This window comes from Pongo abelii, chromosome 8, assembly GCF_028885655.2.
Source record: "Pongo abelii isolate AG06213 chromosome 8, NHGRI_mPonAbe1-v2.0_pri, whole genome shotgun sequence".
Taxonomy (NCBI): domain Eukaryota; kingdom Metazoa; phylum Chordata; class Mammalia; order Primates; family Hominidae; genus Pongo; species Pongo abelii.
The window spans coordinates 82,784,115-82,810,204 of NC_071993.2; the positions used below are offsets into that span (position 1 = coordinate 82,784,115).

General features: G+C 37.0%; 1 protein-coding gene across 1 annotated transcript in view; it reads left to right on the forward strand.

Annotated features, from left to right (window-relative positions):
* The first annotated feature begins 250 nt into the window (after nucleotides 1–250).
* Nucleotides 251–26,090, forward strand: part of TMEM26 (transmembrane protein 26) — a 46,941-nt gene continuing 21,101 nt past the window's right edge. Inside the window, exons 1-4 of the mRNA XM_002820913.5 lie at nucleotides 251–804; nucleotides 17,313–17,391; nucleotides 22,220–22,333; nucleotides 24,436–24,656. Coding sequence (XP_002820959.1) covers nucleotides 614–804; nucleotides 17,313–17,391; nucleotides 22,220–22,333; nucleotides 24,436–24,656 — 605 coding nt within the window. The 5' untranslated portion in view covers nucleotides 251–613. The remainder of the gene's footprint in view (nucleotides 805–17,312; nucleotides 17,392–22,219; nucleotides 22,334–24,435; nucleotides 24,657–26,090) is intronic.

A 26,090-nucleotide genomic window follows, 5' to 3' on the forward strand; every position in this document is an offset into this window, starting at 1 on the left:
TCAAGCTGGGCAGTAACGGGGTTTCTAAAATTGCTTGGATTCTTTGGCCCTCCTTCGTCGCGACTTCGGGTCACCATGACAGCGTGAAACGTGTGAGTGAATTAAAGTACTTCGGTGGAAAAGTAAGGAGGAGCTGCCAGAGATGCGCTCCTCCTCCGCCTTTCTGGCTGTGCTGCACCTTGACCTTCAGTCCTCCTCCCTCCTCTTTCCGCCCCCTCGTGATGGGGAAGTTCTTGGGGACCTCACGGAGGCCCGGGGGCGGGGATACCGGACAGGGATGGAGACTGGCCCTGAGATTGGGAGGGGGATGGGCAGCGCTGGAGGATAACGTCCTGGAGCCAGGGCAGCGCAGCCCCAGACTCCCTGGAAAACCCAGCAGTCTGGAAAAGCTGGGTTTGGACTCGCCCCTCTTTGAAGAGTTCTCAGGAAGTTTGGGGGAGGGGCGAGCCGCGCACCAGTTCTACCGGCATCGGGCGCTGAGGGTGAGAAGGGACCATAAGCAGCAGCAGGTCTCAGTGCTTGTCATATTCCTGCTCACGGGTGGGCTCCGGGCACGCCCGGCAGGGTCCTGGGGGTGCAGGCAAGGGGCCGTAGGCAGAGTGCTTGGGCCAGCATGGAGGGACTGGTCTTCCTTAACGCCCTGGCCACTCGGCTGCTGTTCGTGCTGCACTCGCTGGTCGGGGTCTGGCGAGTGACCGAGGTGAAGAAGGAGCCGCGGTATTGGCTGCTCGCGCTGCTCAACCTCTTGCTCTTCCTGGAGACTGCGCTCACCCTCAAGTTCAAGCGCGGCAGAGGCTACAAATGGTGAGAGTGCCCCGGGAAAGCGAGGGCGCACGGGGCCCTAGGGTATTGTCCCCCACCGCACTCGCGGGCAGCCCTAGAACCCATCTTCCCGCAACCCGCAGATTCTACTCGAATTTGGACCCCGTTTGTCCTCGCTGATTGCTTGGAAGGCGCGAGATGCTTGCGCATCTCTTGGGCACGCCAGGGCTACCCTAGGGTCCCAGTGCAACCCTGGGAAGGTTCGATCCGTGAGCCTAGGCAAGAGTCACCCAGTCTCAGGTTTGGAAACTTGGAAGATGAGTAAAGAGAGGAAGCGCTGGTCTGTTTTGCTGAATGTGCCCCCAAATAGGGGAGTCTTGGGACAAGGAGGTTGCCATATAGTGTGCCTTCTGAAACTGGGGTGTGTGAGTGTGCGCGGGTTACTCTGCGTGCGTGCACGTGTGGGAATGTCCTTCGCTGGGCATCAGTGACCTTCGCAAGAGCTGAGCACACTGGCCACCCTCCTAAGACGAGAAGACCCTCGCTGCACGTCTGTGGTTTCGTCCGCTTCCCTTCCCTCCAGCCGCTGGCGTCGCGAGCTCTCTGGCACAGCGCCAGCTTCAGGTGTCTGGGTTTGCTGGCTTTGGGGCTTGGCTAACGGCCTGCCTATCTTGCAAGGAACGGGTTGTAACGCTGGTGAAGGGACCAGCAGGTAGTGGTTCAGTCCTAACCTCTGTGTGCAATAACTACACGCCACGTGTGGTGCTTATTTCCTCCCCGAAAGGCTTGAATGGCAATCAAATAATTGAGAAAAAGATTCTCTTGCCATTGACCAAGAGCCTCCCCCAACCCCCAGAGGAATCCATCTGGAAGTTCATCCAGAAACTTCTCCAAGTTAGGCCTCTTTCTGTATTAATTCTTAAAATAGGATGTGTTTTCATATATATATATCAATACATTAAAAATATCTCATGCTATGAGAAAAGAGAAAATGGTATTAGGCAATTTACAATCACATACACAATGGCATTATAGTCATTGTGTTAAAAAAATGAAACAACCCCTCTACAGTTTTACACACTAAACTACAAAAGGCTTTGTATTGCCTGACAGTTCACGGAAGAAAACATGTTGCCTCTGAAGATGATGTGAATCTTGCTTACATTTTCTACTGTTGAAAAATTTCTAGAATTATCAATGCTCAAATTATTCAAGAACAATCCTAATTTAATACGACCAGAATGGGAATGTGACTACCCCTGGCTCCACCTCCCCACCCCCATGAAGAATTTATTAAGCGTGAGACATTTGAGGTACTTTCCAGTGTGCCTTTTGGAAATCTCAAAGAAAAATGGTGTTAGTTTCCCAAATAAGCCTCAGGGTTAAAGAAACAAAAGGGGAGAAAAGTGTTTGTTCACTCAGCAGGTCATATAACATTGATTTAACTTTGACTGAGTAGGTTTAATAAGCCAGAGTGGAAATATCTTTGGTCACAGAAAGATGAAGTCTGAGGCTGAAAACTGTTCCATGGAAAATAGTCCTGCCACCAACCGCCAGAGATTCTAGGAGACCTTCAGCCTCAGAAGAGGGGCCTGCTCTCCCCCTCCAAGAGTAGACCAGGGGCCTTAACTAGCATTAAGTTAAACACTCCTGTTGTGTGTAAATACTATAGCCAATGGAACTTCACCTTCACGTCTACATCTTTGTTTACTGCTGATTGGGACTGACATGTAACTTACAACTGGGAGTGGAAAAATGGTTGGGATAAAAATGAGTGATGGTCAATAAGTCAAGTTATACAGAGAACTGGGGATATACTAGTGTTTAGAGTATGCACCTCAAAATCAGACAGATAATGGGGTAAAATCTGGGTTTTCCTGCTTGCTTTCAGACCTTGAGCAGGCTACTTAATGTCTCAGCCTCAATTTCTTACCTGTGAATACTTACCTCATAGGTGATTAGAGAATTACGTAAAATAATATATGTTGATTGGTGATGAATAAAAAAGCAATGATCTTTTCTAGATCCAAAGATTTTTCTTTATTTTCTTCTTATTAAAAATATTCTTGTATCAACTAGGCATATTTTACATCTGCACAAGTCAGACAAATTTACTTGAATGACTAGCCAATAAACCATTGGTTCCAGGCAAAAATTTCAAAAAAAAAATTCTCACCTTTATTTTGGAAGAACAGACCCATTATGTATATTGTGCATTATAACACGAATTCAAGGAAAATCTTGCTGGCATAGTATCTACACTCGTATTTGAAAATAAGCAAAGAAAAAAGTTGATTGATTTGACTTAGTATAAAATTTCAGCAACAAATGAGTCTTAGTAAATGGTCTAAATAGGAATATGATTAATAATGCTTTATTCTATTGATGTTACCAAATACAACTGAGTATAGAAATATGTTCATTCTTGTGGTGGAAAAAGCCCACACACTACTCTGTCATAAATGTGAGAAAAAAAGTCAGAACATGGGCTGCTAAAACATGTAGGAAATTATCCTTGAAATAATATGGTAACAATGAAAAAACGTTCAATTTGGGGAACATTCCCTTTCTAGGTGAAGTATTCTGCGTAAAGCAAGGTATAATTTTTGTTTTTGAGTGTTAAGAAAAAATTTCCATTCGAAAATCTAGGCTGATGGAATTAAATAGAGATGAAGTAAACATTATGGCAACATCTATACCTCTGTATAGAAAAATATTAATATGCATTAATCTATATATAGATAAACCTTTGTTCCATTGCTTTATAGTCTTATATTTTGGAATCTACCCTATAGAACTAAAGGTACCCATATGTGAAGACATGAGCAAAAATATTAATATCCATCTTGTTTGTGGAAAGTAAAGCTGAAAGCATACTGATTATCCATCAGAGGAATAGTTAAGAATTGTGAAATATTCATACTATAGGCTATTTTGCTGACATTAAAAATAATGAGCTAGATCTTAACCACTAAACTCGAGGAATGTCCATGATATATTATCAGGACACTAAAGTTATAGAGTTGTGTATATTATGGTTACATTTTTTAAAAATGTAAAAGAATTGCCCTTTGTATCAATTGAAAGCATTGTTTCTACAAGTTGAAATGAGGAGCAAAGGAGGAGGAGAAAGGGAAGGGGAAAAGGAAAAAAAAAACTTCCATATTGAAAATAAATAAAGAGGAATAGATTAGAACAGACTGAATGATTGACTAAACATGAATGATGGACTAAAATATATACATATATAAGGTGGAAAAGTTCTTTTCTTTGAAAATCAGATCCACGAAACTCCTTTGGACTACTCTGGGCTACTTCGAGTATTGTTCTTTTAATTTAAATTTACACTTGGACCCAAACGAGTCCAATCTATAGAAATTGTGGAACAATAAATAGAGCTATAGGGGAAAATGTGAACTAAATATTTTGAAACATAGCAAACATATGACACTTATCCAGTGAATGTTTCTTTAGCTATCCTTTGGAAGAAACATGGAACTGGAATTGCTGAGCTCAGCTGTCCAGGGACAAGCAACATTACGTCAACACTACTAACTCGCCAGTTGGAGAGGTTTAATTTGTTGGAATCCTATAGAATAGAGAGGGTGAGCCAACAACACGTCCCCCGTTAAGCTAAAAAAAAATGTGTACTCCTGGAGTTTGCTTTTTTTCACCTAATATTTATCTGTTTCACCTGCATATTTAATTACACTTCTGTAAGATGAAAATGAATATCACTTGGCTTAAGCTTTTCTTGATTTTATTTTCTATTGTCTGGGCAACAATCCAATGGATCTGTGAATTACCATTTAGGTAAAGTCAAATAAAAGGCAACATTTCAGCTGCTTTCAAGCCAATAAAATATTCCTCAGGGACAGAAAAAAGTTACTAAGATTGTGACAAGTTTGAAGCCTGTTCACTCAAAAGCAGGCATTATCTGAGAATAAGTAGAAAGCTAAGTTGAACTTACTGGCAAAAGTGTGCAATTTTAAGCCCTGAGTTTTCTTCCCCAGATAAATCCAAGGAAAATATCATTTGTGAGTTAATAAATAATAACTCACCTATTTGGTCACCTTGCTTTGTTATCTCTCATTTCCTTTTACTTTATTAAGTTCAATGAGACAAGTATTTTTGAATTGCTTAATAAGCAAGCATGATATGATACTATGCTAAACATTGTGTAACCAGACCAAAAAAAAAAAAAAAAAAACCCAAAAAACAGAAAACAAACACGGTTGACACTTTAAAAGGTAGCATTTTGATACAGTACTCAAATGTGCTGGAATCAGAATAATTATGAATATTTAGCATTTCCTATCTTCCAGAATCTTCCAAGTGTTCCACACAGACGGTCCCATTTGATCCTTTCAAAAACTGTAGTTTATTTTGTTTCTCTGTTTTCTCCCATTTTTAGATGAGAAAACTGAGGCACAGAGTTATTAAGTCATCTCTTTTGGGACCAGTTAGTTGTCAGTTGAGAGAGAAGAGTGAAGATTCCAGGCTCCCAATCTTACTCACTCCAGCAGTTCAGGGGAGAAAGGATATGCTGCAGAATACTGGGTTGGGAACAGGGAACTTGACAGCATTTGAGCTGTCGCAGGAAGAATGGGTGAGAGCTGCATCCGGAGAGAGGTGTGCGAAGGCCATGTAGGGAGGGAACCTCCTCGGTGGGCAGGTGAATTAGGCAACCTTGAGTAGTTTCCTCTGAAGAAGGCACAGAGTCTTTTCACTCTTCTTTCAACGACAGTGTATGGAACATCTACTGTATTGTGTCAGGCATTATTCAAGTACTGAGAATATGGAAGTGAATAAACAGGCAAAATTCTGCCCTCGCAAACCTCACATTTTAGTTAAGGGGCTCAGAAAATAAAGATGTAAGTAATTAATAAACAGATGAATGAATAGGTAACAGAAAACAATTGAACAAACGAGTGATCAGAACTCTGAAGGCCCCAGTGGTTTGGGTGACAGAGTGAGGGGAGTGTGCAGGGGAAGGTGCCACTGGATGGTCAGAGAGGCCTAGTTGGGGATGTGACCTTTGAGCTGAGGCCTTAGAGAAGAGAGGGAGCCAGCCAGGCATGGGGAGGATAAGAAAAAGGGACAATCGTCATGAGCCTTGAAATATTTCTGACATACCCTCAAATGACCGATTAATACTGTTTTTCTACTATTCCCTTTTTCTTATTATTCCAGTATCCCTAGACTCCATGTTAAAAACTCTTCCAAATTTCTTTAACTTTATGATACCTCATTTTAAGCACTGTGTATTTGAAATTATCTGGATGGCTCACAGCTGAAAACAGAAAAGACAAGTTAGGAAACAGAAAGGATTCTATCCTAAATCGATCTCAAATTCAAACCAATTTTGTAAAAAATTCACTGAAATCTGTTTAGATCATTCAATTGCATTTGAAAAGTTCAGCAGTGAAATTGAAAACCTAGACTTGACAGATGCATACTGTGTGAAATTTGATCTTGATGTATAAGTTTTAAGCAATGAGGGAGAACTTTGTATGATGTAATTCTGTAGTATGTGATAGTATGTGCTTTCCTCCATCAAAAATGTTTATGAAAATGCCAGAGAGAAGGTTTGGAAATAAAACTCTTCCTCCCCACTCCCCACCCCAATGTTTTTGGACCCCACAGAGGATGAGATAGAGGAATTTGAAAGGAGACCCTGTGACTTCCCTATGGCCAACTTGGGCACTGGAAATTCTCCCAGAAGATAAACAATTTCTCTCCCTCTTCACACTTTGTGTCCAAGTTTCCTGAAATCTCTCTTTAGCTTTTTATCTGAGGTTTTATACTACAGGTGTACCTCATTTTATTGTGTTTGCACATAGTGCATTTTTTAAGGTTTGTTGTAGCCCTGATGGGAGCAAGTCTTCATGCTGTTTTTCCAACATGTGTGTTCACTCTGTGTCTCTGTGTCAGCATTTTCTTTTTAGCAATAAAGCATTTGTAATTATTATTATTATTTTTTGAGATGGAGTCTCACTCTGTCACCAGGCTGGAGTGCAGTGGTGCTCACTGCAACCTCTGCCTCCCGGGTTCAAGCAATTCCCCTGCCTTAGCCTCCTGAGTAGCTGGGACTACAGGTGCATGCCACCACGCCTGGTTAACTTTTTGTATTTTAGTAGAGACGGGGTTTCACCATGTTGGCCAGGATGGTCTCAATCTCCTGACCTCGTGATCAGCCCACCTCAGCCTCCCAAAGTCCTGGGATTACAGGCTTGAGCCACCGTGCCTGGCCCAGTGTGTACATTTTTTAAGACATAATACTGTTGCACACTTAATAGACTACAGTATAGTGTAAATATAACTTTTATATGGACTGGGAAACCAAAAGTTTTGTGTGATCTGCTTTATTGAGATATCTGAAACCAAGGTATGCTTGTATTTGTTATCTTCCTGTATGTTTGTGGGAATGTGTGTTTTATATCCTGAGTCTTGAACTCACTGCAGAAGGGTGACTTAAATGTGCATCATTTTGGGAAGCACACACTGAATGTTATTAGCAAATGACTTTGTTTTTAGTAATCCAAGTCATGGTTTAGGAAGAAGAGTCTTCTTCAAAAATTAGTACCATGCTTTACTTCCAAGAAGAAGTCATATTTCCTTCTTTCGCCTCACAGAAGACTTCAGACCAATGTAATAATTATGTCTGCAAGTAGAATGGGAGCTCCAAGAAATGGAACCTCTGAATGATGGCCATGCTTTCTTTATGATCATGTTCAACTGAGACATTTAGAACTGAAAATTAAGTTTACTGATATAATTTTTTCACTTCTTGTACTTGACTGGAAGAAAAACAAAGTACAAATCAACATGGGCAGCTCCTATAAGTCAGTATAAATATATTCCTACTTTTAAATTTCATGCATTTCTTCTCATGGAAGTGACATTATGCATACAGCATCAGGACAAATCTGAATAGCTTAACTTTTTTTCCAACAGTAGAAAAATTCACGTTTACATCAAGGTTTATTCTCCCCATGTGTATGTTCCCCACTACTCTGGAAGTTCCTGTAAAGTGTTGGTACTAGGACAAAAAGGCCTTTGGTATATAAAATGTTTTGTTAAAAATAACAGTTTCTTTCCTTTTTTAAAAAAAAATTTAATGTAGGCACTTTATGAAATGTACTTTTTTGGAAAGTCATATTGAAAATATATTAAGAATGTAAGGTTTGTTAATGTAGCATGCCAGGGTGAATGCCAATTTTGTTACTTTTCTCTGAACATAAACCTATTACCTATAGTTATTTAAGGAGATGGGTTATATTTTATCTTTATTTTGTCTGACTGACCTCAAAGAGGTAGATAATGTACAACTGACTTAATGTTATCCACTTATTAGAATAAAAATCAGTCATCCTTAAGCACGTAAAGAGGTTCTCTAACATCAGTGCTGCTGTAGCCCTGGATGAGGAGGTGGGGTTTTTCCTGTAGTGTTCCTTTGCTTTCTTATTTCCCAGATTGAGCTTCCTGTCCCATACACATTTTAATGTACCTGAAATAGCCTCAAAATAAATTGGCTTGTGCCATTCTCAGACAGTCTCTTAATACTAGTGATGACGATGATGATGAAGGTGATGATGGTGATGATGATAGTGGAGGTGGCACCACTTATCAATTATTGAGTACTGACAATGCTTCAGCCTGCTTTCTTTCCCTTATCTCATGTAATCCTTACAATGACCCTATAAATTAGTTGCCATCTTAATTACCATTTTAGGGTGAATACGCTGATGCACACCAACACTAAATCATTTATCCAAGGTCACAACTGATAATAATAGATAATGAAAACAATGCCTAGCATCTGGTGAGCACTCACGTTTATTGAGCCAGGCATTGGCATTGCACACATCAGCTCATTCAATCCTCACAATAGCCCTGGTATTGCCTTTATGCCTCTGCTTGCAGATGGGGAAGCTACAGCTTAGAGGTCTGGAGAAGGATGCTTCTTCCTAAGATGGAAAGCTTGGTAATCCTGTGTTGAGTCCTCCCCTTACTCCATCAACCTATTTGTTATTTTTTGTATTCAGTAACTACATTACCACATAATTTTTAGGGTCAAGGATTTTCTGTAGTAGAGAAAGGGTCAAAGTTCTGTTGGTGTTTTTTGTTTTTTGTTTTTTCTTTTTTTTTTAATTATGTAGGTAAAACTCAAGTGACCAGCTAAAGGAAGACTGTGATGATTTTGCTTAGAACACAATGTAGGGAAGTCCACACTACATACAAGAGTGTCTGGCTCAGACATACTCTTGCACAAGCAAACATTCTTGTAAAACCAAAACAGGACGTAAAAGGGAGAAAAGGGGGAAAATTCCAGACTATTTTAACTTTTGTCCTAAAGAACCAATCTCCTCTACAGAACAGAAATAAGTACTATCGTCTTTATTTGGAATGAAATAAACTAAAGCCTTACACAAATAACAATTATAATGCATTTTATTTTCTCAGAGAGCATTAAAGTTCCTGTAGTCGGCAGCAATGTAAGTTCATTTGTTCATTAAATAAGCATTTATTGTACCAGATGCTGTCATGGTGGTTTTATAAAAAAATAGAAAATATATATAGTTATATGAAAACAGTATAAAATGACATTTAGAGAACCAAATAATTTTTCACAAATTAAGTCCGAGAGTGTGGAAAGCCTGCAGAATCAAGATACAATCATTAAGGTGGGCTTGTTGACAAGGAACATTTCAGAGGTAAATGATTTCTGAGGTACTAGTGGTTATGAGTGCAGAAAAGAAAGATGTGCTTTTCAGGTTGAAAGAATATCATGATGGTGACAGTTAGGATTTCAATTGGAACAATTCATTTAGGAGGATGCCATGTTTTTCTTTTCTTCTGAAATATTTTATGAGAAAGATAGCGTGTAGATCCTCAAATGGATTCATATTTTGTTGCTATAACTAGTTTAGTAATAGTGAAACATATTGCTGGAGTTTGTGAACAACTTCAATTGTAATAAAGCTTGTGCTTGCTTTAGGCCTACTCTTGGAAAATTTTAGATTGAGTGAGGTATATGGGGTACTAATTTTGCTATCAGTTTATATCATTATTTGGGAATATAACTTTTTAAAAATTGCAACAACAAACAATGAAAATTATAATTAAGAGTCACATTCAGTAGTATCTTCTCTTTACAAAATCTGAATATAGACAATCTTCAAGGGCTTTGGAAATACAAAGAAAGATTTCATTGCAATGGATTTTCTCAACCCATTTGAAGTTCCTCCTTGTCTCTTCTGTCATTATTTGTCTGGTCTATCCTTAAGATCACTGAATAAACAAACCTATCCACTGATCTTGGCACTTTTTTTTTTTTTGAGACGGAGTCTCCCTCAGTTGCCCAGGCTGGAGTGCAGTGGCCCGATCTCCGCTCACTGCTAGCTCTGCCTCCCAGGTTCACACCATTCTCCTGCCTCAGCCTCCCGAGTAGGGACTACAGGCGCACGCCGCCATGCCCGGCTAATTTTTTTTTTTTTTTTTTTGGTATTTTTAGTAGAGATGGGGTTTCACCGTGTTAGCCAGGATGGTCTCGATCTCCTGACCTTGTGATCCGCCCGCCTCGGCCTCTCAAAAGGCTGAGATTACAGGCGTGACACACTGCACCGGGCCTGATCTTGGCACCTTTTAAAACATTCTCATTTATATTCAATTTTCCATTTTGAGGGGAATTCTCATTAGCTCTTGGCCATTTAGTTGTGGCTTTCTTGCCAGGGGACAGGCACATGCAAAGGGCTTTGGGAAGGGACGTAGTGATGAGGGACATGCTAGTTAAAAAGATTAATGGGTGGTGGCTGGGATCACACTGGTGACTTCCCAGGCATTCAGAGGCTTTGTGTTCCACAAAAACAATGGGTTCACTTTGAGGTGTTGAAGAGAGGTAGAGGAAATACTGAGGTTGTTATATTGGTCATCATATTCCCCTTACACACTAACAGAAAGCCTTTGCCAAGCAGCCTTGATGGAAATCGTACATGTTAAGGCCCACTTAGACAAATGAGTCTACATGTAAGAAGGACAGACAACCTTTGCATTGTTAGACAGGTTTAGGGACTTACAAAAGAATATCATGACCTAGTTTTTTGATTTCCATGAAAATAAACTTTTATAAAGTGCTCCAGAAATTTTACTGAGGACATGCAAAATCTCACTTAACATGAGATTTTGAAAGTTGGGTCTAGTATTCTTACAACTTCACTCTGCTTTTGTAGAGGAGAAAATGTTGAGAAATGAAATACAAATAAAATCTGGATTCAATTGAAGTACATTTTGAATATTATTTTTGCTTCACTTAAATATTATCCATTTTCAGATATATACATATGATCAGAAGACAGAGAAAAACTAAACAGGGTAGTGATATGGCTAATTTTTCTTCTATAGGCTTACTTATACTGTTGTTTGTTTATAAAAACGAATGGATGTTATTTTTTTCAGTAAGAAAACATTAATAATTGTCATTTTTAGAAAGAGAAAAATGGAATCCTAATTCTAGACTAATGGTGAATCAAAGTAAATAAAATCTACTGCAGGGCTAAATTGCTAAATGTCATGACATATCATTTTGTAGAAAACATTATAATTTGTTGAAATGACAACTTTGTGTGGTAAATAATATTTTACTTTTGGATGAAATGAACTGACAAAAGCAATGAGCAACACTTTTAAAAAGCTTGGAGCAGTGTCTAATATGTAGCAAGACCTATATATATACATATTTCATAAACAAATAAAACAAAACAAATGAATTTTTAAATAAACAAGTAAATATATAAAGAAAAAAATCCTTTGAGATGGTGCTCCTGCTTGTGTACTTGGGAGAGAATTGGTAGGTAGGCTAAGAGCTATGGAATTAAAACAAAAAAACACAACTTCATGGAAAAAGATTTTAAGAGGGCTTTATATGAAAATATAGTTGAGCAAAGTAATTTGGCATTGAAGAATTCATGTTGGACAACTTTGGTATTCTGACAGGTAATTGGGATTCTAATAAATCTGAGTTTCTAAGGGCAGATAGCTAACTGGTAATAGGGTATTGTCCATTGTAAAAATTTTTCACTTGGACATGTCTTAGTCATTGAATCATATACTTATCAGCTTTTTATTAGTCCAATATATTGTATGTTTATAAACAGTTATCCAGAAACCTGATATAAATGATTTGTGAGTTGCCCAGATCTTTCCATGGTATTAGTCATCATACAAGGTACTCCACATCTCCTTACTCCTAATGCCATCACGACAAAGACTAAAATAAAACCTGGTTTATTAATTTTTAAACTTCACACTCTTCTTTGTTCTAAAAATGAATTGCACTGACAACACATGATCAAGAATACTGCAAACCCTCAAAATAGTAATTAATGGCAATGATATCACGCTAAAATATTAAATCTTTCATAGGAGCAGAACATATAAAATTAGTTTTCTTCTGTAAAACTTCCAATAAAAATCAATTTATGATGATATTTCAAGAAGAAATTTTTAGTCAAACCATCAACAGAGTGTCAAGAAAGTAGAAACTGTAAATCAACCAGAGCCTTATCGAATCACTAAATGTTTGTGGTGAGCTCATCATATGCCAGATACTCTGGAAGGAGCAGAGAGTATATGGTCAGCCCTTCATATATGCAGGCTCCACATCTGTGGATTCAACCAACAGCAGATCAAAAATATTTGGGAAACAAAACACAATAAAATACAACAATGTGACACTAAAACATAATACAAATAAAAAACAATACCATACAGCAATTATCTACATAACATTTACAGCTGTATCAGGTATTATAAGTAATGTAGAGATGATTTAAAGCATAGGGAGGATGTGCATAGGTTATACGCAAATACTACACTATCTTATATAAAGAAGTTAGGCATTTGTAGTGTTTGCTACCTGCAGGGTTTCTAGAACCAGTCCCCCCCCAGATACTAAGGGATGACTGCAATTTTGAGCAGACAGGCACAGTTCTGGTGCTTGCATCATTTAGAATTGCTTGGAGTCAACACTTAAATGATATCAAATACACACATATACATATGCACATATGTAATTATAAATATTGAAAATCTATGGCATAAAAGTGACCAGAGAGGGCTAATTTAGACTTGAAGAACAAGGAAAGTTTTCTAATGTCCCATATAACTGATATGAAATAATCAGGTTAAAAGTAGGAGAGAGGGGGTATTTCTAAAGAGAGGAATACATATGTGAGGGCTTCAGTTGGGATAGCACTTTGCTTTTTTTTTTTTTTTTTTTTTTGAGAACTGGAAGAAGAACACTGTTATATGAACACGGTTGGAAGAATGGCAAGCAAGACAGCCCAAGAGGTGAGCAGGGCCCTGAGTGGGCAGCATCTTGTAGGTAGCGATGGGCAAATGCTCCATGCAAACCATGGCAGTGTGACAGTAATTGCCTCAACATTGATGGTGAAGTTAAGCATAACGATGTTTGTGTTCAACAGTAGAAGAAGGGCCCTTGATTCTAGGAGTTTTATATAGGTTTAGTTTTTGTTGTCTTTTTTTTGCTTTTTTTGAGACAGTCTCACTAAATTGCCCAGGTTGGAGTGCGGTGGTGTGATCTTAGCTCACTGCAACCTCCACCTCCTGGGTTCAAGCAATTCTCCTGCCTCAGCCTATGGAGTACCTGGGATTACAGGTGTAAGCCACCATGCCCTATTAATTTTTGTATTTTTAGTAGAGATGGGGGTTCACCATGTTGGCCAGGCTGGTCCCGAACTCCTGACCTCAAGTGATCTGCCCGCCTTGGCCTCCCAAAGTGCTGGGATTACAGGCATGAGCCACTGTGCACGGCCTTATACAGGTTTAGTTTTGAGAATCATGGTTTAAAAATATAAGTCATTATCAATTATATAAAGAAACAGTCTCCTAATTGGGTGTCCTCTAAGAGTCCTTCATAAGCATAAATAACAAGTATGTAGCTGTGAGTACATTTTCAGAGCTGAGTCTAGGAAAAGCAGCAAGTACATTTATTGAGCACCTAAGGTGTCAATCTCATGGCATACATTGTCTTATTTAATCCTCATAGCTACACTATGAGATGGGTATTATTTTCCCCATTTTACAGATGAGGACATTCAGTTTCAGGGAAGATCGTGAATTTCCAAAGATCAGTGCATGAAAAAGGCAGGATTCAAATTTGGGTCTTCTAAGTTTCTGAAATTTATACAGGGTCTTACTAACATATAATAATTCAAGGGTCATAGCTGGAAGAGGTTACTTGATACCGGACCTCTTGAAATGAAAGCTCCTTGTAGATATCAACAGTCTCTATTCACTTTATTTGCTCAGTCCTTCCTTCCTTCATGAATTCAGGCATTCAAATATTTAAGCATTTGCTTAATAAGCATTAATTGGAGACTTAGTAAGACACTGTGATTCCACTGGGGAGAAAAGAAAATGAAGGAGTGGGAAGAGGAAAGAGATATAAGGAATATATAAGACCCAGGACCTTTCTTCATGGAACTTACATTAGGAAAGCGAAGTCTTCTATACACATAACTATAAAACGGTACAGCATGTGTTGGGCCACAAGAGAAATACAGGTTAAGATTAATTCCTGCTGTGCCTTTAAAATACAAGTAGAATGTTGGTGGATAGACGTGCAAGAGAAGGACATTCCAAAATAAGCTTTCATAATTTTGGGAGATATTTGCTGTAAAACCATTGCAGAACCTCTCTCCTTAGATTAACCAAACTAAAAGAGCAGAGAGCACTTTTGTTCTTACCAGAGACATGTGGTTAGTTAAACAAGGCTGAGGATTGAGTTGAATATAATTAATTCTTGGGCCCTCAATATGATTCCTTTTTCCTTACCCCTTTCTTCATTAGGTCAAAAATCTAATGAAGAGGACTGAAGTGAGAGGAACTTTCCAAAGCTTTTTGCTTGTTTTATTTAAAATACGCAGTCGGTTGTTAACTACTGAGTTGCTCAGCTTGATAGGATGTGGTAAGGGAAGAGGAAGGAAAAGTGGAGATAAGATCAGATAATGAAGTCTTCGAATATCAGATTATGGAGTTTAGATTTTCTGTTAGGCAACACAAAACATCTTGAATCTTGAAGTTTGTTTGTTTATATAACCAGTTTCCCAATTAGAGGAAATACGTTGAAACAGGATAGTACTTTTTTCCAATTATAGAAATAAATCTTACGCATAGAAGATGTTAAGGGTATTGTTTGTTTTATTTTTAACCTCTTTCAAGAGCTATTGTATGTTCAGGGTATGGTTTCCCTAGATTATTATTGTTACATTATTGTTAGGGAGGGGTTAGTCTCAAAATTAATCCAAAGAGACTCAATGAAATTGCAATCCAGACAACATTTCATGTCTCCAAACAAAAATATGCATATTCCTACTGTCCCTCTGACCTAGAATTCACTTTCTTTCCCAATTTCACAAGGGAAATATTATCTCCTGATGTTTCCTTTGATATGTGAGGTCAAAAAGTTGATTGTTCTTTTTTTTTTTAAGAGCATGCTAAACATGGGCTTTTGATATCTCTCTACAGCTTCACCATCCTCCAAGTCAGATTTTAATAATATCATGACCCATAACCTTTTGTTTCAAAATTGGCTTTTGCAGGAAATCAAAGGTGGGGGAGTATCTATATTAAATATTGATTTTTTAAGAGACCTCTCTTTCTCTTGCCCTTTCTCCCTTCCTCTCTCTAGGAATTGAAAAAATATATTAGTGAAAGGGTTAATAGCCTTTAAAAAAATCATTCTAAATTTTCTCTTTTCATTTCACTTTTCTCTCCTGAATTATAATAACATACTTTGGGTAACATTTCATCTCGAATAATTCTATTTGTTGAGCAATTAACATGTCTATTTTCTAGGTCATTTCAAACTATTGCGGTGTGTTAAAAGCATTTTAATAAAATTATAGTGACATAATTTTGACTTTGAGATGTTCTGCAATGCAAGAGTCCTCTAAAATAAAGTTCAATTTGTTTTTTTGTTTGTTTGTTTTTTCTTGAGACGGAGTCTTGCTCTGTTGCCCAGGCTGGAGTGCAGTAGCTGATCTCAGCTCACTGCAGCCTCTGCCTCCTGGGTTCAAGCAATTCTCCTGCCTCAGCCACCTGAATAGGTGGGATTACAGGCCCAGACCACCCTGCCTGGTTAATTTTTTGTATTTTTAGTAGCGATGGGTTTTCACCATGTTGGTCAGGCTGGTCTCGAACTCCTAACCTCAAGTGATCCACCTGCCTCGGCCTCCCAAAGTGCTGGGATTACAGGCCTGAGCCACTGTGCCCAGACCAATTTGAAGAAATAAATGTAGAAAGTATGTTATTTTTCTTATTTCAGCATTTTAAGGACATATTTGTGTTGTACCATGTCTGATAATAATACTAGTAATATCTACCTATTATTGAATGCTCACCACTGCCAGGCACTGCTTTACGGGAAGTAAATTAAAAACCCTGTGAGATAAATGTAACTGCTGAATTGTCTCCTCTTCCAGATTCTAGACTGAAGTCCTAACCCCAAATGTGACAATATTTGGAGATTAATTTGGTCATTAAGGTTAAATAAGGTCTTAAAGGTAGAGTCCTAATCCAATAAAACTGGAGGCTTTATAAGAAGAAGAAGAGACGGATATCTGAGAACACATGGAGAAGGCACTGTCTACGTGTCAGGAAGGAAGCCCTCACCAGAATCTCACTCTTCTGGCTCCTTAATCTCAGACCCCCAGCCTCCAGAGCTACGAGAAAATTAATGTCTGTAGTTTAAGTCACATAGTCTATGGTATTTTGTACAGCAGCCTGAGTTGACTGATACAGTGACATTTTTGTGGATAGGAAACAAACTGAGAGGTCAGTGGCAAAACTGGCATTTGAACCTGAGTGTTGGATCACAGAAGTCCACTCTTCGGATTCGTCTCTGAATTTTGAATGAGAAAACAGTGAATATAGATAACTTAAAAAAAATGCCAAAGGCTTATACTGTTGGTTGTTGGTGTTTTTATTTTATAGGTTTAGCAAACCACACACAAAGCCAATGGGTTACTCTCATTCCTAGTCCTTATCATCTGATTTTTGTGTTCTAGCACCATATTATTGTTTGAGCTCTCAGAGTTCCCGGTTAACGTTGAAAAATGTAGCCATATCTTGAAATTGTAATGTCTAATAAATCCAAGATTTACTCCTGCTGTATTTGCTTTTTGTAAAACATATTAAATACAAAATATCCGGTGTTGTGCCTGAAACTAATTGGCAGTGTCCCATTAAACCATATCAAAATTAATTTCTATTAATTGGATTAGAAATTCAGCGAGAATGACAGCTGCTAGTGCCTTTTACAGTTACTTTGTTTCTTTATAATCCATATGGCAGGAATCACATAATGCTTTTTTTCTTCATTGAAATAAACACTTTGAGGGTACACAAAAAGGTTTGACTCAATGTGGTCAGAGTATGTGCATTTTTTTTTCATTCTTCCTCTTAAATTTTTTTTTGAAAAATTAGCTTAAATTAGCTAAACTGTTTTTTCTTCTCTCTTTTCACAGGTTTTCACCAGCCATATTTTTATATCTGATTAGCATCGTTCCATCATTATGGCTTCTTGAATTGCACCATGAGACCCAGGTACTTCTTTTTGGAAAGTAGGAATTGACCTATTCAGCAATAAGCTACTTTCACAGTATGATCCAGTTTATTTTCGGAATGCACTTTTCTAAGAAACTGGAGTTATCAAGAATTGAATAAATAAGAGGCTATCAGCAAAAGGAAGTGCCATGATTTGCCAAAAAAAAAAAACTCCAGTAAAAAAAATTCATTTATGTAAGATTTAGGATTATATAGTGAATTAACATTTTGTGTTAGAAATCTTATTACTAAGACTTCCCCTGTCCTCCACCCTACAGGATGGTAGAGTTTACAAGGGGGTGTGGAAATTTGATTTTAACCCTTCCAGCTTCAGTGAGTTTCTATGTTGTGCTAAGAATGGGCACGCCTCAATGATCTGGCATCCTGTAAAGTGACACTTATAGGAATTTCAAAAACAAAAACAAAACCCTTATCTGTACTCAGCTATATAAATACAATTAAACTTATAGGAGCCATTTCAAATAGTCTCTTTTAAAATGCAGGTTATGCAGATTACAGGAGATTAATTTTTGGGAGTCCCACGGGCTGCCTTAGTGAAATAGAAATTCTTTTCTAGAGCCCTGAAATTAAGATTAAAGGGGAGGAGTTGTGGGGCCCACCATGTGGAAGGTGAGCTTATATGTATTAGAAGACCACATTGTCCTAGAAATAAAATAGTAACTTCCGGCCGGGTGTGGTGGCTCATGCCTGTAATCCCGGCACTTTGGGAGGCCGAGGCGGGTGGATCACAAGGTCAAGAGATGGAGACCATCCTGGCCAACATGGTGAAACCCTGTATCTACCAAAAATACAAGAATTATCTGGGCGTGGTGGCACGCTTGTGTAGCTTCAGCTACTGTGGAGGCCAAGGCAGGAGAATCACTTGAACCTGGGAGGTGGAGGTTGCAGTGAGTCGAGATTGCACCACTGCATTGCAGCCTGGCAACAGAGCGAAACTCCCTCCCCAAAAAAAGTAGCTTCCAATAAGAGTCCCTAATTTATTACAGAAATTTTTAATACAACTATTTTCTACACAGACAACTCTAATAAGCAGTCTCTAGGTTGGGTGCAGTCATATACTGCTGTTGATGTTCCTGTACAACTCTGGAGAGGCCAAGTTACTAAAGTCCATCAGATTCCAGCTTTGACTTCATAGTTCAGGTTACAGGACTACGTTACAGAGAAATGTAGTTATGACCTAATAATATTTTGGTACCTTCACTGATAAACTACTTTAGAAAAGATCTGTGAGAATTTGGACTTACATAGATTTCTTTGTTATAGTTGGTCACTTTATAGCAAGGTTAAGCCTCCAATATGTAACCCTATCTGCCTCCAATGTATAACCTTATCTGTAAAAGGCTTGCTCCAAATTATAGGCAAACAAAGGGGAATTTAGTTCTGTGGACTACTTTTGAAGAATTCCACAAGCAAGTACCAAGAATGTAGGGATGAATAAAACATTTTTCTCCCTTCAATCTCCTGCTAAAAATCACTAAAGTCATATAGGCTATCCCTATGTCTGTAGCAAAAGTGTTTTTGTAACTATATATCTTTGGTTCAAGTTATCATGGCTTTTAAAAACTATACTGTAAGGAGTTAGGGGACTGTTTCAATCTCTTTACTACTTACTGCTTTCAAGGGTATGAAAATAAGCTCTGGTGATTTGAATCAATTGTTTCTTTCATATCCAATTCTATGACATGGCTATCATACACAATAACCATTCATTTCCCTAAATGCTTTTATAATGTAAATTTGTTGCACAATTAATTGATATACGGGTCAAATCCCGTTACAACAAATAACGTGCAACCAAAAGTTCCCTTTTTAATAAAAAAAGATTTTTGAGCCCCGAGCAGTAGCTCTCTAATTTTCATACTACAAAAGAAATTGAACCTTTAGTAGTAATGGATTTGACTCATTTTGACACTGAGAATTAAAATGAATGCCAGAGATTGAATTGGGCAGACTGAGCAGAAATGAAAGTAGAAAAATAGTAAGAGAGAAAAAAAGTATTGGAATTGCAGTTAAAGAAGGAAGAAATGGCAGAATAAAGGGAGTTACAGCAATTCTTCTAGTCTACTCATTTAGAACATTTTGGGAGTGATAATAATCACTTTTCTTCAGGTAGTCTCCTGTACTTTCACAAATGTTTTCACATATATGGACCCAGCAACTCCATAAGTTAGGCATGATACATACATTTCTATTTTAAAGATGAGGATCCTGAGACTCAGAAAGGTTCAGTAATTTTCCTAAGTTGATACAGTGAATACACAGTAATGCTGGGGCTTAGAACCTAATGGATACCTAGTTCATTAAACCATATTGCCCTTCTCAGCTATGTGTTCTGTGTTTTAGAGGAGTTTGCATCAGAATTATCTGAGTTGTTCATTGTAGAAAAGAGTAATTTAATTTTCTTTCACATTTTCCATTTACTCTGTATCCTATATGTCCTAACCTATGACTTGGCATTAGGAAAACATCCTGACCTATTTCATGAGATGTTTCTCTTAGATGACTAATTTCTTACCTTCATTCCTGAATCTGGTTGGGTCTACATGTGTGGGAACAAAACATTTATGACAATGATTGTGACCTTAGTTCTTAGGTCCATTTATGAAGTGGCAAGATTAAAGTAGTGGAAATATTCTGGTCATCTTGTTGTCACAGTCTTGTTGGACCCAAAGGAATATTTTTGAAGCTAATAAGGGTTTAATAGACACAGTCTATTTTTAAAAAAGGCATGTTGGTACCCAGATAATCTATGTGAACTCACCTATACAAGGCAGAATGTAAACAATATAATCCCCCAAATAATACAAGTCAGGCTAGGTTTTAAGAGTGAAGTCACTTGTTTACTGCAGTCCAAATGTAGAGGTCACTTGGAGGAAAATCTCATAAATCTATAACAAATAGAATAACAAGAGTGGAGAGCAACTCAGATAAGTCTTAATACCATAATATGGACTATGAAGCTATTTGCTTCCAAGTTATCTTGTACTGCACTAAAGCATGGCCTTTTTTCTTAAATAACAAGATGTTTATGTATTTTAGTGGTAAGAATGTCAAAAACATTAAGGTCACCATTTTTAATACATAGTCTGTTTTCATACCTACAAAATGGTCAAAATGTATTTCCTATTGAAATAAATCTTAAATAAAGTCACCAACATGCTTTGCAATGAAAATTTGTTGCTTGGTTAAAGATTTAACCAAGATAAAAACTTCATTATCTTTTCTTGGAGCCTTAGCTGCACACATATACACACACAAAGTGTGCAAACAACTGTATTTTTGCTCCTACAGATATGGAATATGGCCATTCTTCTTAATTATTCTTGTCATTTCAACCATAATACTAGTCATTTGGGAAGAGAGTAGAAAAAAACAGCTTCTTGCAGACTTTCTTTTCTGCTTTTTCAAGTAGCTTATAGAATAGTCGATGATGTATCCAGAATAATTAAGAAAAATACACTTCTTACAGCTTTAATTTTTTTAAAAAAATAAGTCCTCTCTAAATACAAATGTGTGATCGTGGATGTGTGGTGGTGGTAGTGGCGGTGGTGGTGCACATGTATGTGTTTCAAAATATGTTAGCACTGCAGATGTTTGAAAAACCTTCAACTTTTTTTTAAACCAGTTTGTAAAATTTTCACTGGGTACAGCTACATTTTCAAGTGCCACCCCTTTCTTCTCTTATATAATTTTTCCTTTTCTTACTTTACCTCGGATTCCCAGCATCTGGTGGATAAATATCATGCACAATTCACTTGCAGAAATTCTCATACAAAATGAAGAAACAAAAAAGGAAAAATGCCATTTTTCATGTCTATTGTTGAATTTTCCATAAACCTAAATTGGCTTTTACACTCACTAAAATGTATGTTTTTGTGGGTGAACATGCTAATTTTTTAGGTTGTTACAGTACTTGACAGTCAGGATTAAAAATGATTGGATTATTTACTTAAGCAATATGATATTTTAGATAAAGAGGCTTCTGGATAAGAAACAGACTCTTAAAATACTATATACACACACATACACACACACAGACACACACTGTGGAATACCACACAGCCATAAAAATAGCAAAATCATGTCCTTTGCAATAACATGAATGAAGCTGGAGGCCAGTATTCTAAGCAAACTAACACAGGAACAGAAAATCAGATACCACATGTTCTCACTTATAAGTGGGAGCTAAAAACTGAATACACATGGACACAAAGATAGGAACAACAAACACCAGTGACTACTTGAGAGGGGTGGGACGGAGGGAAGTGTGAATTGGAAGGCTGCTTTTCAGGTACTATGCTCACTACCTGGGTGATGGAATTCTTCACACACCAAGCCTCAGCAACATGCCATTTACCCATGTAACAAACCTGCACGTGAACCCCCAAAACCTAAAATAAAAGTATAAAAAGAAAAAAAAAAACCACAGTAATTTCCTTGACCAGGATCATATATGTTTTATTGTTGTCACTGGTTATTTGTTTGGTTTTAAATTCTTGCAGGGTTTAAGAAAGGAATCTCAGTTACCAATCTATAAATTCTACAGCTCTCTGCAATGACTCAGAGCGTTTGCATCCTCATCGACTTACGGAAAAATAAGATTTGTATAGTTGACACTCTTTTCATATTGATTAAAAAGTGGTTTTCAATCTCAGGCCTATATTCCGATTTTTGGAAATGTTTATATATATGCTGTATAAACTCTGCATATCTGCTCATAATCTCTTGAACAGATTTAAGTCATTTTGATCTCTACCATATTGTGCTAATTTTTTGCCATAATTGCCTTCCTTGACCCTATTGTTAGTATTGCAGTATCCAGGCTGAAGGAACATCACAGAATACCAGCAGAAAAGAAGCCTTCAATCAAACATTGGCATCCAATGAACAAACCAGTAGAGCTGATGATCTCATTGAGACGGTGAGAGCTTTTCCACTGTATATGAAAGGATCTAGCAAATGGTGGACTTGGTATAATCCTCAATTACCTGCTATACATGCTTCCCAGCTAATTCTTTCCTGAAGAAAGTTATCCATTGTTTGGCTTAGGAATTCACAAAATAATTATATTTTTAAATTATTAAACATTTAATATGCATAAGTATATACATTGATACATTTTATATATATTAATACATATATTTAACCTGCATCATTAAGGAACACTTAAAGAGGTTAATATGTGCACAATGAGAGACGTATACATTTATGAAGCAATGATATAATTAAAAAATTGGGATATGATAATTTTAAGATTTATTTTTTAGAGGAATTTTAGATTTACAGCAATAATTGAGAGGAAGGTACAGAAATTTCCCATATACTCTGTACTCATGTACAGCCTCCCCATCCATCAATACCCTGCACCAGAGTGGTGCGTTTGTTAACACTGATAAACCTACATGACATTTTTGGGGATAGCAATAAAAGTGGCATTTTGTTTTTAATTTCAAATTTCACTTATTCTTTGCTAGTATATAGGAAAGAGATTAACTTTTGTATATCAACCTTTTATCCCACAACCTTGCTATAAATGTTTACTAGTTTCAGGAGGTTTTTTTTTGTTTTTTTTTTTTGTTTGTTTGTTTTTTTTTCAGTTCTTTGGGATTTTCTACCTAGACGATTATGTCAACTGTGAACAGAGGCAGTTTTATTTCTTCTGTCCCAATCCCTACACCTTTTATTTTATTTTCTCGTCTTATTGAATTATCTAGGAACTCCACCATATGTATTTTGTAGATGTTTATTAATAACATAGAGAAGATTTCTGACCAAAACAGAATCCCTTCCTTTTTCTTCATAAGGCTGTTATTTGGCAAACTGACCATGACCTATTTAAAAAGGAAAAGGCCCCTATCACCAAAATGTATTTTCAATAATAAGATGTACTATTAGTTCTGTGAGGTTTAATGGAATGAACCTTGGGTTCTAATTCAAGCTCCAATCACAATTTATATCAGTCTGGACAAATCACTTAGTTTCTCTCTCAGTTTTTCATCTGACAATCAAAAATATTAATCTTTATTCTACTAATGTGCTTCCTGTATAAATTAAATATGATGTACATAAAATTTCATAGTACTAATATAAGAAAGCGTACAGATGGAATATTCTTGATTTTCATGTATGGATTCAATCAGGATAGCATCATGCCTTGTCTTTTATCCGTCCTTGTGCATTTGATATCAGCAAGTGATGGAGAGGGGTAAATGAATTTTGCACAAACACAGTTAAGTCACTTGCATAAATAAGTTGGAATCATTATCCACTTGAGACCTAAGTCCTTGTAGGGGCAATAGTATACTTTGAGACTTATTTAGAAGGTAATTGGGCAAGTTGTCATCCAGAATACATTGGTGGGATGTAAGTTTTTCTTAGTCTAAGAATAATGGCAGTGTAAAATTTGCTTGCTGGCTTATGGATTATTGAATAATATGTTAAGTACTCAGAATAAAAATAATAATTTTACAGTTATTCTCTTTCTTTACATTTAGGTAATCAATAAGCATTATTACATTTTTATGTTTAGCTATAATAGAGTTTTAAAGCAAAAAAACAAAGGGAAGATTTGTACAATGCTAAAAATATTTCAAGATTAGTACATTCAGGTTTAAAAATTTATTAAAGAAAAATGTAGGAAGTTTTTGTGATATTAATGTGGGTTTTATAAAACTTTGCTGTGTGTTATTTTTCATTACACAGTATAATAAAATGAGACATGATCTTTAAAACATTGTAAAATTGGTTCTTTAAATACCATATGGTACAATCCCACTTGTAAGTTTAAGGCTTAAATTACTTGCTAGTTATAGGCACCCCCATCTTAAGGACCATATTAGCTTTTTATTTTTTTCAGAGTGTTCAGCTGAAAGGCATTTTACTTTCTTTAGTAAGTAAAGAATAACTCCTGAAAATTACTGTCTACAAAAGCAAACTCTTGGTTGAAAGCACAGTGAAGAAAATATTTCTCTCTCAGGTGGTGTCTCATAATCCTTCTGTCTGTATGACATTTCTGTTAAACAGGCCAAAGTTTTTGTGAATAACTTATCTACAGTATGTGAGAAAGTTTGGACATTGGGACTCCATCAGACATTCCTGTTAATGCTAATAATTGGAAGATGGCTTCTACCCATTGGAGGCGGGATCACTCGAGATCAACTCTCTCAACTTCTTCTTATGTTTGTGGGGACGGCAGCTGACATACTGGAATTCACAAGTGAGACCCTAGAAGAACAAAATGTGAGGTGAGCGTTCCTTGCAACAAAAACACCTTGTTTTCAGGGTTAAGACCATGCATCTGTCTCTTTGTTCTGTGACTTGTATTTCACATGAATAAGAATTTTTAGTATATTTTATGTGCAACGTTAGGATCAGAGAATTTGCTGCTATTTACATATTAGAAACCAGCACAGTCTTTATGTTTTTTAAGAAATACACAAAGGAGATTTCTGCTAGAGAAAGAGACACAATATTCTCTGTGGGAGAGAACAGAAAAGCTCTGCATGTTTTCATGACCACAGGTTAGATAGAGTCATGGTTCTCTGAAAACCTTCTGAAGTGGAATGACCATCCCCAGCTCCTCTTTTCCATTCCCAATTGTCGGAAGCATAACCAATCATAAAATCCTCTCCTAGAACACAGCATAGCTACAGTTTAAGAGAGTGCTGAGAGAAGACATGGAGAAGTCTCTCCCTATCCATTTGGGGATTTGCATTCCCTGGTGTAAATGGAGAATGGGGCAGATGAGGTTTTATTTTACTAAATTTTATTTTTAGTCAGTTTTGTTCGAAGTGCCCAAAGGCTTTCTGGTGTAGAGGCCTATAAATTAAAACTTATTGAGTTGGTACTTTTTTTTTTGCCACAAGCAAATAAACTCAGAATCCATAATCACATCTGTTTATGGAACGACTTTCTTACCGTTAGGGATTTAAGTCTCAGTGCCTGAATATACTTTAATCTTGGGTTTTTTTGCACTATGCCATAAAAATAAATTGGAATGAAGCTGGCTTTTAATGCTACAGTTTACTTTATGCTGTGCTTCTCAAACAACAAAACATAAAGCTCAACAAAATACACTAACTTACCAAGTAAATTTAATATCCCAATTATAGCACAAATTATATTTATAACCATGAGCTACCTTTATATGATAATTTCCTGTTTCATCTATACTAATTTTTCTTATAGCTTATTAAGTTGACATATTCTTTTAAAAATCCAATATAAATTGATTCATTATATTCAAAGTGTTGATTTTAGTTCTGTAGTTTTAATGTCTTAAGTATGATCAGTGCTTTACATTGTAAAATGTATTTTCAAATAGAATACAATGTTGTTACAAGAAAAACATCAAGAAATCATGACAGAGCACATAAAAGTGACAGGGACATCACAATAGAAAGATAATCAACTCCACCTATATAGAAATAAACATGACATGCAAAACATTTAGGGAGTTGGGAGGGAACATAGGATAGTAGAAGAGGTAGTAAGAAGGGATATGTTTTGTGGGGCGAGTCATAAAATTGTAAGAAATGCCTAACTCAGTTATCTTAATGGACTGTTAGTCCCATCCAGAAGTGACACCAAGGAGCAATTTATAGATCTGTGTTTTCCAATAAAGGTTGAATATTAAATAATTTCATGAATAAAAGTAGAATTGCCCAGCAAAACAAACA